Source organism: Mya arenaria, chromosome 11, assembly GCF_026914265.1.
Source record: "Mya arenaria isolate MELC-2E11 chromosome 11, ASM2691426v1".
Classification (NCBI taxonomy): domain Eukaryota; kingdom Metazoa; phylum Mollusca; class Bivalvia; order Myida; family Myidae; genus Mya; species Mya arenaria.
This window is the reverse complement of record NC_069132.1, coordinates 17,832,577-17,852,457: the sequence shown is the minus strand read 5'-3', so window position 1 is coordinate 17,852,457 and position 19,881 is coordinate 17,832,577. Positions and strand designations below refer to the sequence as shown.

The 19,881-nt window shown below is 38.0% G+C and overlaps 1 protein-coding gene across 1 annotated transcript in view; it reads left to right on the top strand.

Moving 5' to 3' along the window:
• The window catches only part of LOC128208759 (son of sevenless homolog 2-like), a 32,918-nt gene extending 14,974 nt beyond the window's left edge, over nt 1–17,944 (top strand). Inside the window, exons 11-23 of the mRNA XM_052912317.1 lie at nt 2,181–2,369; nt 7,425–7,629; nt 7,886–8,098; nt 8,494–8,622; nt 9,018–9,174; nt 9,428–9,529; nt 9,802–9,957; nt 11,126–11,308; nt 13,248–13,365; nt 14,011–14,183; nt 14,572–14,688; nt 15,031–15,295; nt 15,459–17,944. Coding sequence (XP_052768277.1) covers nt 2,181–2,369; nt 7,425–7,629; nt 7,886–8,098; nt 8,494–8,622; nt 9,018–9,174; nt 9,428–9,529; nt 9,802–9,957; nt 11,126–11,308; nt 13,248–13,365; nt 14,011–14,183; nt 14,572–14,688; nt 15,031–15,295; nt 15,459–16,063 — 2,612 coding nt within the window. The 3' untranslated portion in view covers nt 16,064–17,944. The remainder of the gene's footprint in view (nt 1–2,180; nt 2,370–7,424; nt 7,630–7,885; nt 8,099–8,493; nt 8,623–9,017; nt 9,175–9,427; nt 9,530–9,801; nt 9,958–11,125; nt 11,309–13,247; nt 13,366–14,010; nt 14,184–14,571; nt 14,689–15,030; nt 15,296–15,458) is intronic.
• The last annotated feature ends 1,937 nt before the right edge of the window (nt 17,945–19,881 follow it).

Here is a 19,881-nt window from a genome sequence, read left to right as displayed (position 1 = left end):
CAATCATGCAGCAAGTCCATAGTTGGTGAGGGCGGTGCAGTCATGCAGCAAGTTTTAAGTTGGTGAAGGTTGGGCAATCATGCAGCAAGTTCATAGTTGGTGAGGGCTGGGCAATCATGTAGCGAGTTCATACTTGGTAAGGGTTGGGCAATCATGCAGCAAGTTCATAGTTTGTGAGGGCTGGGCAATCATGTAGCGAGTTCATACTTGGTAAGGGTTGGGCAATCATGCAGCAAGTTCAAAATGGGTGAGGGCTAGGCAATCATGTAGTGAGTTCATAGTAGGTGAGGGCTGGGTAATCATGCAGCAAGTTCATAGTTGGTAAGGGCTTGGCAATCATGCAGCGAGTTCATAGTTTGTGAGGGCTGGGCAATCATGCAGCAAGTTCATAGTTGGTGAAGGTTGGGCAATCATGCAGCAAGTTCATAGTTGGTAAGGGCTGGGCAATCATGCAGCAAGTTCATAGTTGGTAAGGGCTGGGCAATCATGCAGCAAGTCCATAGTTAGTAAGGGCTGGGCAATCATGCAGCAAGTTCATAGTGTGTGAGGGCTGGGCAATCATGCAGCAAGTTCATACTCGATTTCAGGTATTTTTTAGGCTCACTGTGCCAACTATGAACCCATATTAAGCCTAAATACAAAATAAAGGCCCTTGATTGCCTTTTCTTTTACTTTTTTGTTTTTTATTGGCACATATTTTTAACCAGGTTTTCACAAAGAGAAACCTTTAGAATGACATGTGCCATTGTTCGGATGGGCCGGCAGGAGGGCTTGGACAAACTCACCTATAGTATCAATTAATTTTAGTTAGTGTTGACATTTTTCTACCAAACTTGGTATATGTGAAGAGTTTATGGAGACCTTTCATGTGATTGTGTTTGGGGCACCTAGGATCAAGGTCAAGGTCACTGTTGCTAAAAATAGAAAAATGGTTAGTACTGAATAACTTAAGTAAGGGTTGACATATTGTGACCAATCTCGGTATATAAAAAGGGGTTATGGAGACCTTTCATAAGATTGCATTATGGGCTAAGGGTTAAGGTCATTATGTCTCCCCCATTCATGGGGAGACATATTGTTTTTTGCCTGTCCGTCAGTCAGGCAGTCAGTCAGTCTGTCAGTCTGTACGTCACACTTCGTTTCCGCTCAATAACTATAAAACACTCTGACCCATGAACTTCATACTTGGTATGCTGGTTGGTCATGACGAGAAGATGACCCCTATTGATTTTGTGATCAGTAGGTCAAAGGTCAAGGTTGCGGTAAACTTGAGGTGAAAAAACGGTTTCCGCTCCATAACTAAAGATCCTTTTGGTCAAGGAACTTCATACTTGGTATGCTAGTTGTTCATGACTAGAAGATGACCCTTATTGATTTTGAGATCAAAAGGTCAAAGGTCAAGGTCGCTGTTTCCTTAAAGTAAAAAACGATATGTTGGTGGTGACCTTAGCCTTAAAAATGGTTTCTGCTCAATAACTAAGAAACGTTTGGAGCCAGGAACTTCATACTTGGTTTGCAAGTTAGTCATGATAAGTATATGACCCCTATTGATTTTGAGATCACTGATATTATGCAGTAGATGTTCACTATTAAATATGGGTGAATAGGCCAAACTTCAAGGTCACTGTTGGTTCCTCTACAGTCCAAAAGTACAAATTTCATGTCCATCATTGATTAATTCTCAGCACACAATTGGGGAGACAAGCGCTTTTTCAAAAAAGCAATATCTAGTTGTTACTAAAAACAGATAACCAGTTGGTACTGAATAACTTTAGTCAGGGTTGACATTTTGTGACCAAACTTGTAAGAAAAGTTTATGGAGGACTGCGTTAGGGCCCCTTAGGGTCAACGTCAAGGTCATCGTTGCCAAAAAATTGAAAAAAAAATTGAAACTGAATCTCACAACAAAGGCTAAAGTTCTTCTGTCAATCATTGAAAACCTGTTTTTTATCGCATTGCGGCGTTTCTTGTTTACTTTTTTATATGACTTTTTTTATTGCTTTTGACAGGCACATATAGCATCATTATTTTTTTCATTTCTGAGACAAAGGCTCATAAAGTGGAACACGCTGTCCTATGACAGCTCTTGTTTCATTTGGTAACTTTCTTAGCAAACACTGAAAGAAGCTTAAAGTTAACACAGGAAATGCTTATATACCCCCTTCATTTCATTTTCACAGACGGTGTGTTGATGAAGCACACAAAGGGGAAGAACACAGAGCGCCATGTGTTCCTGTTCGACGCACTGATCGTGCTGTGTAAGCAGAACCTGCGCCGGGCGTCCGTGTCTGGGCCGCAGGGGGAGTACAAGCTGAAGGAGAAGTTTCAAATACGCAAGATGGAGGTCCGTGACAAGGAAGACTGTGATGGTATGTAAGACAGGTCATACAGGGGAGTGATCTACACCATTGCTTTTATTTGACAATAAGCAGTTTTTTTCTCACAAGAACGTGGGCTTGTAGGACTACAGCATATACATGTGGCATAGTTTCAATACAATAAGAGACCTCATGTTGGAAAATACCCCAACATTTTGCAAAGAAAACTAAATTTGATGCTAGCATATAAAGTAATGTTAATATTAATTATTGGACTTGCAACTGTTAAGTGTTATCTTTAAGATATCACATAAAGGCTGAATTAAGTATAATAAGCTTCTTTTTTTATCTTAAGTTTGTGTTTCCTGCCTTGTAGGTTTTTTAACAACTTGGAACCATACACTAAACAAAGAATCAATTTGGATGGAGTTTTATTATTTCTTTTATAATAGTAAAGCCTGTTGAAGTGTACAAGAACCTTAACTATATTTCTGCAAATAACAGAGCCCATTGTTTCTGATTTTTTCTTGTTCGGAGCATAACCTGAAAACTACTGGATGGAATTTAATTATACTTCATACGATGGTTAAGCACAATGAGTGGGAGTTCAGTGTACAAAAACCATACCTCTATTTAAGCTAATTACAAAGTTATTGCCCTTTGTTACTTTTTCTTGTCTTTGCACAACTTTGAAAGTTTAGAATGGAATTTAATTTAAATTCAAGTGATGGTAAAGCACAATGAAATGAAGTGCAGTGTACATGAACCATACCTCTATTTCAGCTAATTACCGAGTTTTTGCCCTTTGTTACTTTTTCTTGTCTGGAGCATAACTTGAATAGTACTTGATGGAATTTAATTAAACTTCATATGATGGGAGAGCACAATGAGTGCAGTCTTCAAGAACTAGAACACCATTTTAGCTTATTACAGAGTTTTGCCCTTTGTTTGTTTGTTTCCAGAGCATAACTTTTGGATGGTATTTAATTAAACTGCTATGGTAAAACACAATGAGAGAAAGTGCAGTGTACAAGAATCATAACTCTGGTTCAACTTGTGTTGGGAATTGGTTCCAATTTTACTATCGATAATCAGTTCCACTCAAGTAACCGATTATCAATATTCAATAGTACAATTGTTTTTATAAAATACTAGATAGAATCTGAATTGTAGTTTCATTCATGCACATTATTAAACTCTGAATCATTATATGCATATACCTTATGTCTATGACTGAAGTAATTAAGTGTTGTTGTATAAAAAATAGTTCATTTTCTTGCTCATTGTGGCTTTCGTCAGCCATTTTGTTAAAGATAACATCTGAACACTTACTAATATTTTTTTCATTATTTTTCTTTTATTAATTTTTAGCTCGACTATTCGAAGAATAGGTGGGCTATACTACTCGCCCCAGTGTCGGCGTCGGCGTCCGCTTTAAGTTTTAGGGCAAGTTGGGATTTTCACTTATAAGTCCAAAACCCTACATTCAATTGAATTAATACTTCACACAGTTGTTCAGGGCCATCACATGATGAGGTTAGATAACTCCATATTATTCTTTACACAGATTATGGCCCCTGATTGACTATGGAACTTGTTAAAGTTTTAGGGCAAGTTGGAATATTTATTAATAACTTCTATATCCTTTGTTCAATTAACTTAATACTTCACACAGTTGTTCAGGACCATCCCACAATAAGGTTACATAACTCCATATTATCCTAAATGCAAGTTATGGCCCCTGATTGACTTAGGTTAAAGTTTTAGGGCAAGTTGGGATTTTCACTTAAAACTCCAATTCCGTTCATTCAATTGACTTTTTACTTCACACAGATGTTCAGAGCCATCACATAATGAGGTTAGATAACTCCATATTATCTTTTATACAAATTATGGCCCCTGATTGACTATGGAACTTAGGTTAAAGTTTTAGGGCAGGTTGGGATATTGTTTAATAACTTCGATACCCTTCATTCAATTGACTTATTACTTCACACAATTGTTCAGGACCATCACCCAATGAGGTTACATAACTCCATACCCTAAATACGAGTTATGGCCCCTGATTGACTTAGGTTAAAGTTTTAGGCAAGTAAAAGTTAAGGGCAAGTTGGGATTTTAATAAAAAAAACTTCTATACCGTTCATTAAATGCACTTAATAAAATTCAAAATTATTTACGACCATCTTACAACAAGAAACATAACTCCGTTTTAAGCCTAAATACAAGTTATGGCCCATGTTGTTTTTTTTAATTTCCTTTGAAAGGCATATTTGTATATTCTTAACCACATTTTCATAATGGGAAATCAAGTTATTTGAATGACTTGTGTCATTGTTTGGGCGGGCTGGTGGGAGGGCAGCATCAAAGTCACCTTATGTTTCAAATAATTTTAGTTAGGTTTGACATAAAGAGACAGAACTTGGTATTATTACATCGTTATTGTATTCTAAGTCAAAGCGGCGTAGTCGAGCGCGCTGTCTTACGACGACTCTTTTTTTTTTTCAATGATCGATTAAAACCAAATACAATTGATTGTTGCATTCAGGCCCAACCATTGAATCAATTTTCGATTATAATTGATCATCGGAACATCACTAAGTTCAACTACAGAGTTATTGCCCTTTTTCTTGTCTGCGCATAACATGAATTTAAAGGATAGAATTTATTTCAACTTCATACAAAGATTAAGCACAATGAGAGGATGTCCAGTGTACCTGAACATTAACTATTTCAGCTTACTACAGAGTTATTGCCCTTTGTTATTTTTAATGCTAGCAGCGTAACTTATAAATGACTTTATTGATTTTAATTAAACAACACACATTGGTTAAGCATGATATACTTACAACCACGATTTTTTTGCAGATTTTGATAATCTGCCTATTTTATTCTTACATTGGATGTTATCTTTTTAATATTTCCTTCACTATACAGCACACCGTGTTATTTTCTAATTTTTTATAATTATCCTTTTTTTTGCACCCGCAGCACCTGTTAAAATACCTACATCACATGCCGGGTGCATGTTTTAGTATGGTAGCATCAGATGAACGCAGTGATACCCGTTCCACTGTGTTGGCTACCGCTGAATATAACCCCGCCATGTCACAGTGATACCCTTACCACCGCGTTGGTTACCGCGGAATATAACCCCACCATGTCACAGTGATACCCTTACCACCGCGTGTGGAAATGCAATGTACAATAATCTCAAAGTGATGGCCTCTCTTCAAAAAAATGTTAACCATTCTTGTGACCAGGCAGCATTCAAGGTTATTCGTCACTCCTCAGACACCTCAAGTTTGTTTATCGATTTGCCCATAATGGTTAGTTCTGACCCCTGACCTAAGTCCGATATAAGACCAAGCAGGGTCGTAGTTTATTCAGTTCATAGGAATAGTGTTGTATGTATGGCTTTGTCTCACAAAGAGAAGTCGTTTTCCAAAATTTACTCTCATTCTATCCAATATGATGAATACTCCAGAGATTCTATATTGTTTAATCAATACTGTGAACTTAAGTATAAATTATAATTAGTAAAATGTAAATGTCTTATTTTAACACTCATCATACAAAAGTTTTAATAATATGCTCATCTCATATGATATACTGCTTAAGCTTAGTGGCCCATATCAATAAACAACACCACCAATATGTACATGACACTCACAGCTACATGTACACATACAAGTTTATGGAACTGAATGATCTAAATGGCTGTAACGCTCAACTCACGACTGGTGACTGTGTAACTGGTAACTGTGGTTCCTGCATATAACAATTATGAACACAGTAAAAACACACGTTAAAGGCTACTCAAAATCAGCTGCTATCTTGAAATATTGTAGACGAGTAGAATTTACCAGGACTTCCAAAAATACAGAATGAACAATGAATACAAAGTTTTGCAATTAGAAGATAAATGCTTGAAATTCTGGGAAATGTTGTATAATAGCTAAGTGTAGTTTCTTCTCTTATACTGCAACAGTACATTTAATTTTGATTAAAATATGGAATTAATCAAAGGAGACATATGATAAGTAATATTATGCATTTCTTACTCTATATCATGTCTTGTTTGATGTATAACCATGCATCCTATCTACTGCTTCACTGGCGACAACAATACGAGTTGATACACCTAACTCTGTGATACATGACGTCAGAAAGGCGTTCTGTCATATTCTCAATTGTATGTTTAGTTTTAAATAGTGCTCTCTTTCACGACGGAAATGTGTTGTGATCAAGTATGATTTTACTGATTTTTCTATTCATGGAAAAGAGTTCCATATATAGATAAAAAAGATATTTATATTGTTGACAAACTGGCAAACAGTATTTAGTTACGTAGAAATGAAATTGTGATTGGCATACTTAAATGAGGAAGTCGGTAATTGGCAATGAAATTCTCCACTTGTGTTTAGATGTATTTCTTAGATATCTTACAACTGAACCATTTTGTTTACAAATATGTTAAAATTGCCTGCTTTTGACTCAGTTTGAATGTTTTCTTCATTGTTGCGGACTTGGTCAAAATTGGACATTTCAACATTTTCAAGGCAGTTTCTTAAGATTTGTTTTTCAAAATTAACCAGGATACAGAATATTACTTATATTTAAAAGAAATATAAACTATAAGATTAATGAAAATATTGTCGCATTAAGAAATCACGGTAAGTTTGTATTATATTAGCATTTTAATTGTAAAAAGTCCACTTTATTTGATTTTTATATAATGAATATATCACCCTCTTGAAAAGGGATCCTTTCAACATAAGAATTACATCTGATGTACAAAACAAATCAATGAAACTAAACGAAATGATTCATTCAGGAATGATTAAGTTCATGACTAATCCTGAAATCAGGATGAAACTTCACGATTGCCGTATTATTTTTTGTAACTATTGTTTTTTGTGAGACATTTGTATTAGTAATAGGAAGTAGGGCCTTGAAATGAAAATAAATGGCTTTCTTAGTACATTTACCACGGGCCTAAGCCCCTTTACCCAGATCTGGGCCTGAATTCCTCATCCTCATACCCAATAAACAGGATTTGGGTTTTCCATCTTTTGTCATCCCTGTGATTATGTATGTTTTCAGAGTACAAGAATGCATTTGAACTGCAAGGTCGAGACCACAGTGTGCATGTGATGCTTGTAGCAAAGACGCCAGAGGAAAAGAGCAACTGGATGGCCGCACTCATCTCGCTGCAGACCAAGTCCATGCTCGAACGGCAGCTGGATGCCATCCTCCGTGAGGAGGAGCAGATGACTCCGCTCAAACTCCCTGACGCCAGCGAATACAGGTTTATCAAGCTTTAACATGCATACTTTATTTACATGTTTTATGGGAATAACATGTTCAGATGGTTTTACCCTTTTCAATATATATCCTCATCGTCCTTCCTTCCTTTCCTTTTAATGAAATATACTCTGTTTATTTCGAAATACTATAACTCCTTAAGCTTTGCATCCGCCAACATGTAATGGACATAGGGTATTTGTGCTTTCTTCTGCAAATAATGATAACACATGTATAATGATTCTTATTCACATTTGCAGGTTTGCAATAGAGGACTCTGAAAACAACATAGTATTTGAGGACACCCCTGCTGGCCCGGGGGAGAGTCCTCTCATCAAGGGCGGGACCCTTCTCAAGTTGGTAGAGCGCCTCACCTATCACATGTATGCTGACCCCAAGTTTGTACGAACCTTCCTCACAACATACCGCTCCTTCTGCAGTCCACAACAACTCCTAGACCTTCTTATTGAAAGGTGAGTGCTATATCTGCTTTGGGAAAAAAAACTTTTATTTTAGTAAGACAATAACTGCATCATTTTGTTCTTACCTTGGGAGCAAACATTAAGTTGAAGAAAAGAAGTTGAGATAGAGTCAATTTATTGATGCAGTTGGCTTGAGCTAAAACAACACTTTCAATATACACACGGTACATTAATCTTAGATTTAAAAACATACTACCATTAACAATATTTATTTGAAATATAACCATGTGTCACTATTATTTGTACATATAACACTACAGTTTAGAATTTAATGATATACATGTACATATTTGGTATCAAGCCTGGTTTTTTCCAGCATATGGCAGAAACCACAACATTATTTTTCTTGTAGGGCCTTTCCAAACTTGAAATGTTTTTTTTTCCAGGTTTGAGATCCCCGACATGCCAGACCAGGAAACAGATGCAAACGTCATCGAGGACAACAGCGAGAACCTACAGCTCCGTGATGACCTCAAACGTTTCCGGAAGGAGTATGTGAAACCCGTCCAGTTCAGGTAAGTGTGTAATTGAATTGGTGTGATAGGGGCAAGAATAATTGATGATGTTCTATTAATATCATTAATATTAATTTATTGATTTTAGTGCTGAATACATAAAACAGCACAATTGAACGCACAAAAAATAATTAAAATGCTATTCATTTATAAAAGTTATCACATTTATCAAAAATTATTATGAAGTTATATTATGATGATGGCATCATCGTTTATGTTATAAATTGATTTTCTTGCAGGAAATCCTGCTTATATATAAATGTTTGATTTTCTTAAGATGTTAAATATGATATAACAGTATTTTAGATGAAAATGATATGGCATTTCTTGACTAATGTCTAACATTAAAGGTTCTAGTAATGCTGTATGTGTTCAAGTTTGTGGTATGTTTCCAGAGTGGTGAATGTGCTGCGTCACTGGGTGAACGACCATTTCTATGACTTTGAACGCGATGTGGGCCTGCTTGAGAAACTGAAGAGTTTCCTCGACACAGTGAAGGGCAAGGCCATGAAGAAGATGGCCGACTCCATCCTCAAGGTCATCAACAGAAGGGTATGTGGCTGTATTGTACGAAAATATAACTGTACTTTAGAACAATGATTCACAAGCTATTATTCAAGTACAAATGAACTAATTATTCACGCAGTGATCTATTAAATTTGTAAGTAATAAATATTTTTGCTCTTAAGTTTTGCGAAGAATTCAATGTTAATCAAGTAAAGGCAAAACATTTTTAAAACTCATTAACACAAATAGTGCTAATGCAAAAGCCCTTTTAAGTATTTGAATATCAATAACATTACAGACTGAGCAGCCAAACACGGAGCGAGAGTTTACATACCAGAAGCAGCCCCCTCCCATAGAGTGGCACCTGGTGAATAGCAAGGAGAAGTTTGACCTCCTTACAGTAAGTGTTCTAACAATGTTACATGCTCCCTGTTACTCCCTGTTACTTAAGTATGTGTGTAAGTCCTAGAAAGTTAAGTTGTTATTTGCTATACTAAATAATCTAATGAAAAGCAACCGGAAACAAAAAGAGGATGACAGTAGATTTCAAATGTTGATATTCTCAGGTCAATGTTACTACTTGTACATTGTTCAGTAAGTGGAAAATAATAAATAAGATAACTCTCTTTGAAAAGTTCAATGCCTTGACATGCCATTGTTTCCCTCCCCCAGCTGCATCCTATAGAGATAGCACGACAGGTGACACTGCTGGAGTTTGATCTGTACCGGGCTGTTAAACCATCAGAGCTTGTGGGCAGCGTGTGGACGAAGAAGGAGAAAAGTAAAACCTCCCCCAACCTCCTCAAGATGATTGAGTTCACTAATAATGTGAGAAGGATTTTTTATTTTTAAATTCACTCTGGCTTTAATAGCACATACAACCTTTAGAGGTTGACATACAACCTTTAGAGGTTGAAGAAAAATATAACTACTATTATCATTCGCTAAAGTAATAGCTGGGGCATTTGACCCTGTCATAGTCAGTATGCGCGACAGACCCTGATTTTCCCGAAATGAGCCTCTGAAATTCCCCATTTTCAGAAAGAAAAAAAGCAATACATTATGAACAAACCAAGAACAAAATCAAATAATTTCAATTCCACTGCCTTCATATTTGTAAACAATGTGAAATTAGAAGGATTTCTAGTCCTGAGTGTCTTTCCGTGGAATATGCTGCCTCGTTCTGGGATTGACCTATACTAAATATAACTATGGAAAATCTAAATCATCTCGGGAACTAGTAAAATAATAAAACAAAAACATATGTGGATTTTGGCTTTTCTATTGTTAATCAATAGAGAAACAATATCCTATAACACTTTACTATACATTTACGTTTTAAAGCACGAACATTGAATCGAAACATGGAAAACTGTTTAAAGCACGCACATGTAACTACATTATTGTAGCACGTCATTTATATCATCACGGCGATCTGAGCAATGTTGCACAGCTTAATTTGCAGCCAAGACAACACATTGGTGTGAAGGCCGATTCATTAAAACCTTAATTGGCAACAGCATTTAAATTAACCGAAAAAAAAACTTTTTATGCCACTTGTCTAATAGCCAGTTACTGTAAAATTAAGGGGACTTGATAGTGCTGGACGATATGTCCCTAAATGACATGTGGCGTGTGTATACTGTTTTGTCATCACATTCACACCTCTGGTATTATGGGCCCATCGCTGTAAAAACAAGACAAACAAACTTTATACACATCAACAGAGTCGTAGGCAAAATGTATTTATTCTATCTATTCAACTTTTTTTTCGAATATTCGAATACTGATTTTGACATTCGAATACCAAACGTTTGATCGAATATTTGAATATTCGAATATTCGTTTGCATCCTTCATTTTTACCAATGAATAAACATTTTGGCTAACTGACAAACCAATGAATAAACCTGTTTTATATGATTGGTTGCTGCTTTTATGAAGAATTTGGATTTAAGTCCAACTGTTGTCATATATAATTTGAATCTCTCCGACAGTTTACGTACTGGTTGGAGAAGTGTATAGTAGAGGCAGAGAACCTGGAGGAGCGTGTTGCCATGGTGAGCCGGTGCATAGAGGTCATGATTGTCTTCCACGAGCTCAACAACTTTAATGGCGTTCTCGAGGTCGTAAGCGCCCTCAACTCTGCCTCTGTACACAGACTGGAACACACATTCAGTGTGAGTATACACAAGTGTAACAAGTTGGCTATAGGACAAGAGTTTTCCCAGAACAGATTCTTGGATATTATGTTGGTGGAGAGAAAATAGTTGTGATTTTATTATAGCTTAGTGATTTTTAGCTCATCTGTTTTTCATAGAAAAAGTTAGGTACACGTGTTGCCACAGACAATACTTACTTAAGAGGAATAGCCACTCAGTCACCTTATCTGCAGGGCTGTAGCCTGTCAGCCACTCAGTCACCTTATCTGCAGGGCTATAGCCTGTCAGAGTGATAGCCACTCAGTCACCTTATCTGCAGGGCTGTAGCCTGTCAGCCACTCGGTCACCTTATCTGCAAGGCTATAGCCTGTCAGAGTGATAGCCACTCAGTCACCTTATCTGCAGGGCTGTAGCCTGTCAGCCACTCAGTCACCTTATCTGCAGGGCAGTAGCCTGTCAGAGGAACAGCCAATCAGTCACCTTATCTGCAGGGCAGTAGCCTGTAAGAAGAATAGCCACTCAGTCACCTTATTACAGGGCTGTAGCCTGTAAGAGGAAGAAGCCTGTAAGAGGAATAGCCACTCAGTAACCTTATCTGCAGGGCAGTAGCCTGTAAGAGGAATAGCCACTCAGTCACCTTATTACAGGGCTGTAGCCTGTAAGAGGAATAGCCACTCAGTCACCTTATTACAGGGCTGTAGCCTGTAAGAGGGCTGTAGCCTGTCAGCCACTCAGTCACCTTATCTGCAGGGCAGTAGCCTGTCAGAGGAACAGCCAATCAGTCACCTTATCTGCTGGGCAGTAGCCTTTAAGAAGAATAGCCACTCAGTCACCTAATTACATGGCTGTAGCCTGTAAGAGGAATAGTCACTCAGTCACCTAATTACAGGGCTGTAGCCTGTAAGAGGAATAGCCACTCAGTCACCTTATTGCAGGGCTGTAGCCTGTCAGAGGAATAGCCACTCAGTCACCTAATTACAGGGCTGTAGCATGTAAGAGGAATAGCCACTCAGTCACCTTATTACAGGGTTGTAGCCTGTCAGAGGAATAGCCACTCAAGTCACCTAATTAAAGGGCTGTAGCCTGTAAGAGGAATAGCCACTCAGTCACCTTATTAGAGGGCTGTAGCCTGTAAGAGGAATAGCCACTCAGTCACCTTATCTGCAGGGCAGTAGCCTGTAAGAGGAATAGCCACTCAGTCACCATTACAGGGCTGTAGCCTGTAAGAGGAATAGCCACCCAGTCACCGTATCTGCAGGGCTGTAGCCTGTATGAGGAATAGCCACTCAGTCACCATTACAGGGCTGTAGCCTGTATGAGGAATAGCCACTCAGTCACCTTATCTGCAGGGCTGTAGCCTGTAAAAGACAACAAGGAACCTGCGGTGTACGGTCGGCATTAAGTACGTTGTCCAATCAATAATTTAAGAAGCCTTTGTCCAATCATCACCAAACTTTGTCAGAATGTATATGGGCATATTATTTTGGACAAGTTCAACAACCAGCCATATCGCACAAGTCACTGGAGAGTTATCGTCCTTTAATTATAGAAATTGCCTAAAAGTTATCTTGTCTAATCAATTTCTTTACAAGCCTTTGTCCTATCATCACCAATTTTGGTCATAAAATAATATAGAATAATATCTCAGTCTCTTTTTGTCTGAATGTACATCCACTTGTCACCTAATTTGGTGTCCTTATAGGAGGACAGGAGTATTTTATGATAGTTGGCTCTCTTGTTGGTGGTTTAGGTGTAAAGGTGTCTGTCTTTCAGCCAAAAAGTTGTTGGTTCAAGCCCAACCTTGGGCAATTTCTCATGGCTTCTTATTTTAGACAACAGTACTGGTTCTTACCCAGGGATTGGAGTCAAGAGTCGAGACAGGTTTCATCACAATTGAGGCAAGGGAAGTTGGTAAGCACTAAAATCTATGGGTGCATTGCCTTGTTTTTCTTTGCAGGAAGTGAACCACCGTCTAGTGAAGGCGATGAATGACAACAAGGAGCTGAACTCGGATCACTTCAAGAAGTACATTGAGAAACTGCGGTCCATCAACCCACCGTGTGTGCCCTTCCTCGGTAAGAGCTCAACATGTATACACCTGTGCTACTTCCTGTGCATTGGTGCACCTAAAGAAGTGCAATGAAATGAATCTTCTTGATAGTTCTTCCAAAGGACATGATGCCATTAAGAATTAATCCTGAAATCATGATCAAAAGCTTTCAATTTCAGACTATCAAATAGTTGTAAAGTTTCTTTTTGCATGACATTTACATTAAAAACAGTAAGAAGTACCTTGAAATGTATATAAATGGCTCTGCAAACAATTTCAAGAGGACAAAGTGAACGTACCCTTATTTTGGCCTGAATCACTTCAACTCAAACTATGAAAAGCAACAGAATCGGGATATTCTGTCTGTTATCATTCCTCTTAAATCAAACAGTTGTTGTGGCCCCATAGCACATGAGACACAATGGTTTTGAATTACATTTGACTATGTGGCTTGAATTAACAATAAGTAAGTAAGTTTCAGAAATCAAGATGAATTACATTGACAACTAATTGTTTTGAATTAATTATTTTAACACCAAGTTACCGTAAACAACCAAATATCTGGAAATTATTTAGTAGCAGTGACATTGGGTGAGACAGTGTCCATTTTGCTTGACCTTAGTAGAAATAATGGTGTGTAACTAACCTCCCATTCTTCCTCCAATGGTAGGCATGTACCTGACAAACATCTTGAAGACAGAGGAGGGAAACCCAGACTTCCTGAAGCGGAACCAGGAAGGCCTGGTCAACTTCAGCAAGCGGCGCAAGGTGGCAGAGATCACGGGAGAAATACAGCAATACCAGAACCAGCCATACTGTCTTACTGTTGAACCAAGCATCCGGGTAATGGACTCTTGTTGTTTATTTTGTTTTACATTCATCTAAGTCTTAATTTTCATAATATATGAATTTCCTTTATATTTTTAATTCATTGTAGTAGTTATGCTGTGATTTTATAAATTAACATAATGTTTATTATAAGAGAAGGCTGGACATGATCTTCCTATGAAGGATCAGTAGTCTTATTATTTCCTGTACAATTAAATCTTTCGTTTATGCCTTACAAACATTGAGTAAGAGATAGTTTTCTTCACCTATTAGACACAGCAAACATTAGAACTAGTCATATTAGTGTTATACCAATATATTTTAAAGAAAAAATGCCTGTTATTTGTATGAAAAACTTTAAAACAATCCATGCTTGATGTGGACACTTGTTATCTTTTGATAGGATTTCATTGAGAATCTGGAGCCCCTTGGGGAGAATGATGAGAAGTGGTTTAACGAGTACCTGTACGGTCGCTCTCTCGAAATAGAGCCGCGAGGGTGTCGCCAGGTGCCCAAATTTGTAAGTGTTGAAACATTTGTTGCTTTTATTAAGCCAAGCCTTATAAAGTTACCCTTGGCTTTACTAAATTTACTGTTGGGGATTGCTATCGGAATAAACATGTATACAAATATACATATTTAAATCATAAAAGACTCAAGAAATAATGTAATACAAGTGTAATAATTCTTAACAATATTTAATGTATTTAGCACTATAATTCTTCACAGTAGTAATAATGATATGATCAGAATATGACAGTCATTGTTATTTAATCTGAATTTTAGACTGTTACTGAGAATAGACATCTTTCAAATCACATTACTCTACATGTCCATGTACTTTGAAAATAATAATTTTCAGCCCAAAAAGTACAACTATTCCTTAAAGTCACCAGGAATTCGTCCCCAGGCACGTGATCGCCACAATGCCACTCGCGGCCACACATTTTCCTTCACCCCATTTGGTGGGGGGTACCAGCGGATCGAGGAGGACCAAGAGTCCCAATCATCCCCGCAGTGTTTGACCCCGCCCACCCCTACCACACCCATTAGCCCTGGAGCAGTCTCCATAGCAACCACAGTGGGAGGGGATAATGGGGTGTTTGCTAATGTAACCGTAGGGCAGGGTGAGTCCTAAATGTTTTTGGTTATGACATAAGTGAAAACATTTTTGAAATAAAGAGTTCTAAGTGATGAAAAATAAGTTCCTAAAAACACATTTTACGTACAGATGTTCTTGTTTGTTTGAACTTAAAAATAAAATCTCACTTTTCCATAAATTTATTTCAGGGTCTAGTTCCACAGTTACTGTTAGTCAAGCAAATGTGCCAACTGCTGAGCTTGTTTCCCTGGCAACAGACTCTGAGCTGCAGTTGCAGCCCCCTCCCCTGCCCCCACGCAGGCGGACAACTGCTAGTAGTAGAGACTCTGTATCGAGCATTGCTAGTAGTGATCATGTGTTCATGCGGTCGTTTTCCCCCGAGCCCCCGGAGGTTCCGCCCCGTGCGGACCACGATCAGCCGCCACCCGTCCCACCCCGGCGCGATTCCATGTACAATACAAACTCCTTAAGTCGTAGTCATAGCCATAGTCAAGTTCCGGCTGCCCCCGTGACTCAGCCGCGTACGCCCACGTTAGTGTCACAGACTGTGTATTCACGCTCGTCGACAGCCTCAATACCTCCTATACAGGCCCGCACTCAAAGTGCGGCACAGTTGACATCCGGCTATGGAGGGCAGATTCATAGTGCTACATTACCACGCTACTTTGGAGGAAGAGACTCTCGCAACAGTGATAATAATGAAAACATTTTTAATTTCAACGGAGAGAACAGTGATATTCCAGCTTTACCGCCAAAAACATACCGCCAGCATGCGCGCAAACAGAGTAGCTAATTAATATTGAAGCTTCTACTTGTTTTGGTCATTCTGTGAAGTTTTGCTAGTGCTGCATCACAATGTAATTGAGTCACTATTGTGTAAAACACCATAGATGGTGTTGATCTGTCGTAGGGACTTCACAGCATTATTTGAATGAGGATATCAGGACCAGTTCTTGACTGCATGTACCTACAATGTACCTGCATGTACCTACTATGTATTTTAGTTCAGTCTTGAGAAATTGTATTTCCAGTATGCCAAAGATTTTTTTTCTCAAAATTTTAAGTCATGAAGGAATTGTTTTATTGATAAGTTTGAAATTAAATTGAGCAATGAAATCAACCTTGAAAAATGAATTTCACTTTATATCAGGTTATATCAAATTATGATTAAAGAGTTGAGTGTAACATGCACATGTTGAAACCCAGTAATGCTTTAAAGTTTCACATCAAAGGCATTTACAGAAAGTTACACAAAAAGCATGGACGGACAGTTGATAGTACAGTGTACATGTATGTTTTTTTCAAAGTGTGGCTACAATATTGCTTGCCTTCATGATGATGCAAATTATTTTTGTCTAATTACAATGGAAAAGCTGACAAAATCATTATTGGTTGTGGTGTGCTATCCACGCATGTTATACATGTTGGAAATGCTGAATCCAAGCGCAATAACAAATCAATGGTTTCCAGAAAAGTCAAAATTGACAGATGTATACATGTAGTTAACATCATTAAGTTTCTTGGGAAATCCCACTGCATGTATAGTTTGCAAATACCGAGTAGGGCCATCAGCAACAAGCATATGGGAAAATATTGTAAGATCAAGATAAACATTTAAATATTTATGATATATGAAAAATCACACAAACATGATATGTTTTTTTAAAACTTTAATATCTAAATGTTTTGGAGTAAGGCCTTCATCAGATTATAAAAAAAACTATTATTAAAGAAAACACAAATAATTGGTTTTAATTATACTAGTGTCAAAAATCAGACAGTTATACCTGTTACTTGAACAATTGAATTAATTTTTCCTCATCTGACGAGTAAAGTTCATAGTTGTGAAAAAGATATATTAATACTACTCAGAAGTACTAATTTAAAAAAGCCATTGTAGGATACGTTGATTGGTTAAGATAGCAAGTACTTCATGAGACTTCAGCTTCAGGTGCCACAATTGTTATCTTTGTTTGTCTCGCATACATTTAGAATTGTTCATGTATTAAGAAAGTAATATTCAATCAAATTTGGCGATTTTTAAAAAATTTGATCTTTCAACTTTCATGGTAATAAAGTTTGATAACATTCTTTGATTTTTTTAGCGAACACATAATGGATGAATTGAAGTAAATATGAAAAATTAAGATTTCCCGAATGCATTTCTATCTTAGTTCTACAGTCAGTACCATACAAGTTTTTGAGCACAAGCCATTTTGGCTTTTGATATAATCAAATTCACATACCCAGCATCATAAAAGGCACAAACCCATCAGGCTTATAGTACTGGAAGTTCTGCATGTCCACAAGTGATCTTCCCAGATGTGGTTTTGGCTGGTGCATCAGCTGTGTGTGAAATCAACAATAGATTGAGTCGTTCAAATCTGGATTAACTTTGCACTTAAGTTTAACATGGTTCTGATATAGGCAAACATATATGAAGCACTTGGATTTCTGTCAAAATGGTGATACTAGACATACATTTGACTTTTACATCACAAACACAATTGGCAAGAAATGGAAGTTTAAGTAAGTTTGCCACAGAGTTGCGAAAGGTGACTGTGTTAGGTTCTGTAAGTACACAGAAATGTGCTCTTCATTCTTTGTTATGTTTTAAATGTCTGTACATCTGTTCTATTCAGAGAAATACAATAAAGATCATGAGCAAATTTGACTTTCAGTTTCAATTAATTTCTTTCCCAATATGTGTATATATATACAAGTACTCACATTTTCGGTTTCAAAATGTATAGCTGTTCCAAGGAAATGTAAAATGCTTGTTTAAACTTTCTAAAAAAAAATTCTGATAAAAGTACTGTAGTTTTGAGACAAACTTTTGAACTGGACGAATAAGTCTTGTATCAGTACTGCCAGTGGATCATTTCTACTTAGATATGTTAGTAGTAGCCTTAGGGGATCCTAAGTCAATTTTGAGAAGTATATTTATTATGCCCCCCTTCGAAGAAGAGGGGTATATTGCTTTGCACAGGCATGTCGGTCGGTCGGTCCGTCGGTAGACCAAAGCTTGTCCGAGTGATAACTCAACAATTCCTGGACGTATGGTCATCAAACTTCACATGAAGGTTGGGCCTGACCAGTAGATGACCCCTATTGATTTTGGGGGTCATCGGGTGAAAGGTCAAGGTCACAGTGACCTTTAATGGTAAAATAATTTTAAAGCTTGTCCGAGTGATAACTCAACCTACAATGCCTGCACCCATGGCCCTCAAACTTGACTTGGAGAATTGGCCTGACCAGGAGATGACCCCTATGGTTTTGGGGGGTCATCTGGCCAAAGGTCAAGGTCACAGTGACCTGGAATGGTAAAAGGTTGTCCGAGTGATAACTCGACAATGCCTGCACCCATGGCCCTCAAACTTGACTTGGAGGTTGGGCCTGGCCAGAAGATGGTCCCTATTGATTTAAGGGGTCATTGGGCCAAAGGTCAAGGTCACAGTGACCTGGAATGGTAAAAGGTTATCCGAGTGATAACTTGACAATGGCTGCACCCATGGTCCTCAAACTTGAGTTGGAGGTTGAGTCTGGCCAGAAGGTTGTCCCTATTAATTTTAGGGGTCATTGGGCCAAAGGTCAAGGTCACAGTGACCTTGAATGATAAAAGGTTGTCCAAGTGATAACTCAACAATGCCTGCACCCATGGCCCTCAAACTTGACATGGAGGTTGGGCCTGACCAGTAGATGACCCCTATTGATTTTGGGGGTCAAAGGTCAAGGTCACAGTGACCTTGGAAGCAAACCCGACAATTCTTGGACCTATGGTCATCAAACTTGACATGAAGGTTGGGCCTGCCCAGTAGATGACCCCTATCGACTTTTGGGGTCATCAGGCCAAGGTCAATGTCACAGTAACCTTTAATGCAAAAAAGTTAACAAATCTTCCCCCACTGATATCTCAACAATGCCTGAACCTATGATCATTAAACTTGACATGGATGTGAAGCCTGACCAGTAGATCACCCTTATTGATTTTAGGATTCATAGTGCCAAAGGTCAAGGTCACAGTGATCTTGAATGGTAAAAGGTTGTCCGAGTGATAACTCAACAATGCCTGAACCCATGGCCTTCAAACTTGACTTGGAGTTGCATCTGACTTGTAGATGACCCCTTATGATTTAAGGGGTCATCGGGTCAAAGGTCAAGGTCACAGTGACCTTGAACGAAAAAAACTTGTCTTGTGATAACTTGACAATGCCTGCACCCATGGCCCTCAAACTTGACATTTAGGTTTCTGGTGACCAGCTGATGACTCTGGATTTTGAGTTCATAGAGTCAAAGGTCATGACGGTCATAACACACTATCCTCACACTTTAATGGTCATAATCTTAAAACAGCAACAAATCAGCTGTCATTTCGGTCCATGCATATTTCATTCAATTGTCCATATAATCCTGACAACATGGCGCTCAGGGGGGGCATAATGTTTGACAAACATCTCTTGTTTTCTTTGGTGTACACATTGAACTTTGTAACATATATCATCAGACCAGGAACTAAGCCAGCCTTTAAACACATCTGATCATCCCTGGTTGGAGAGATTATGAAATGGTTTCAACAAATCAAAATTATTCAACAGTGACATCTTCATTTTG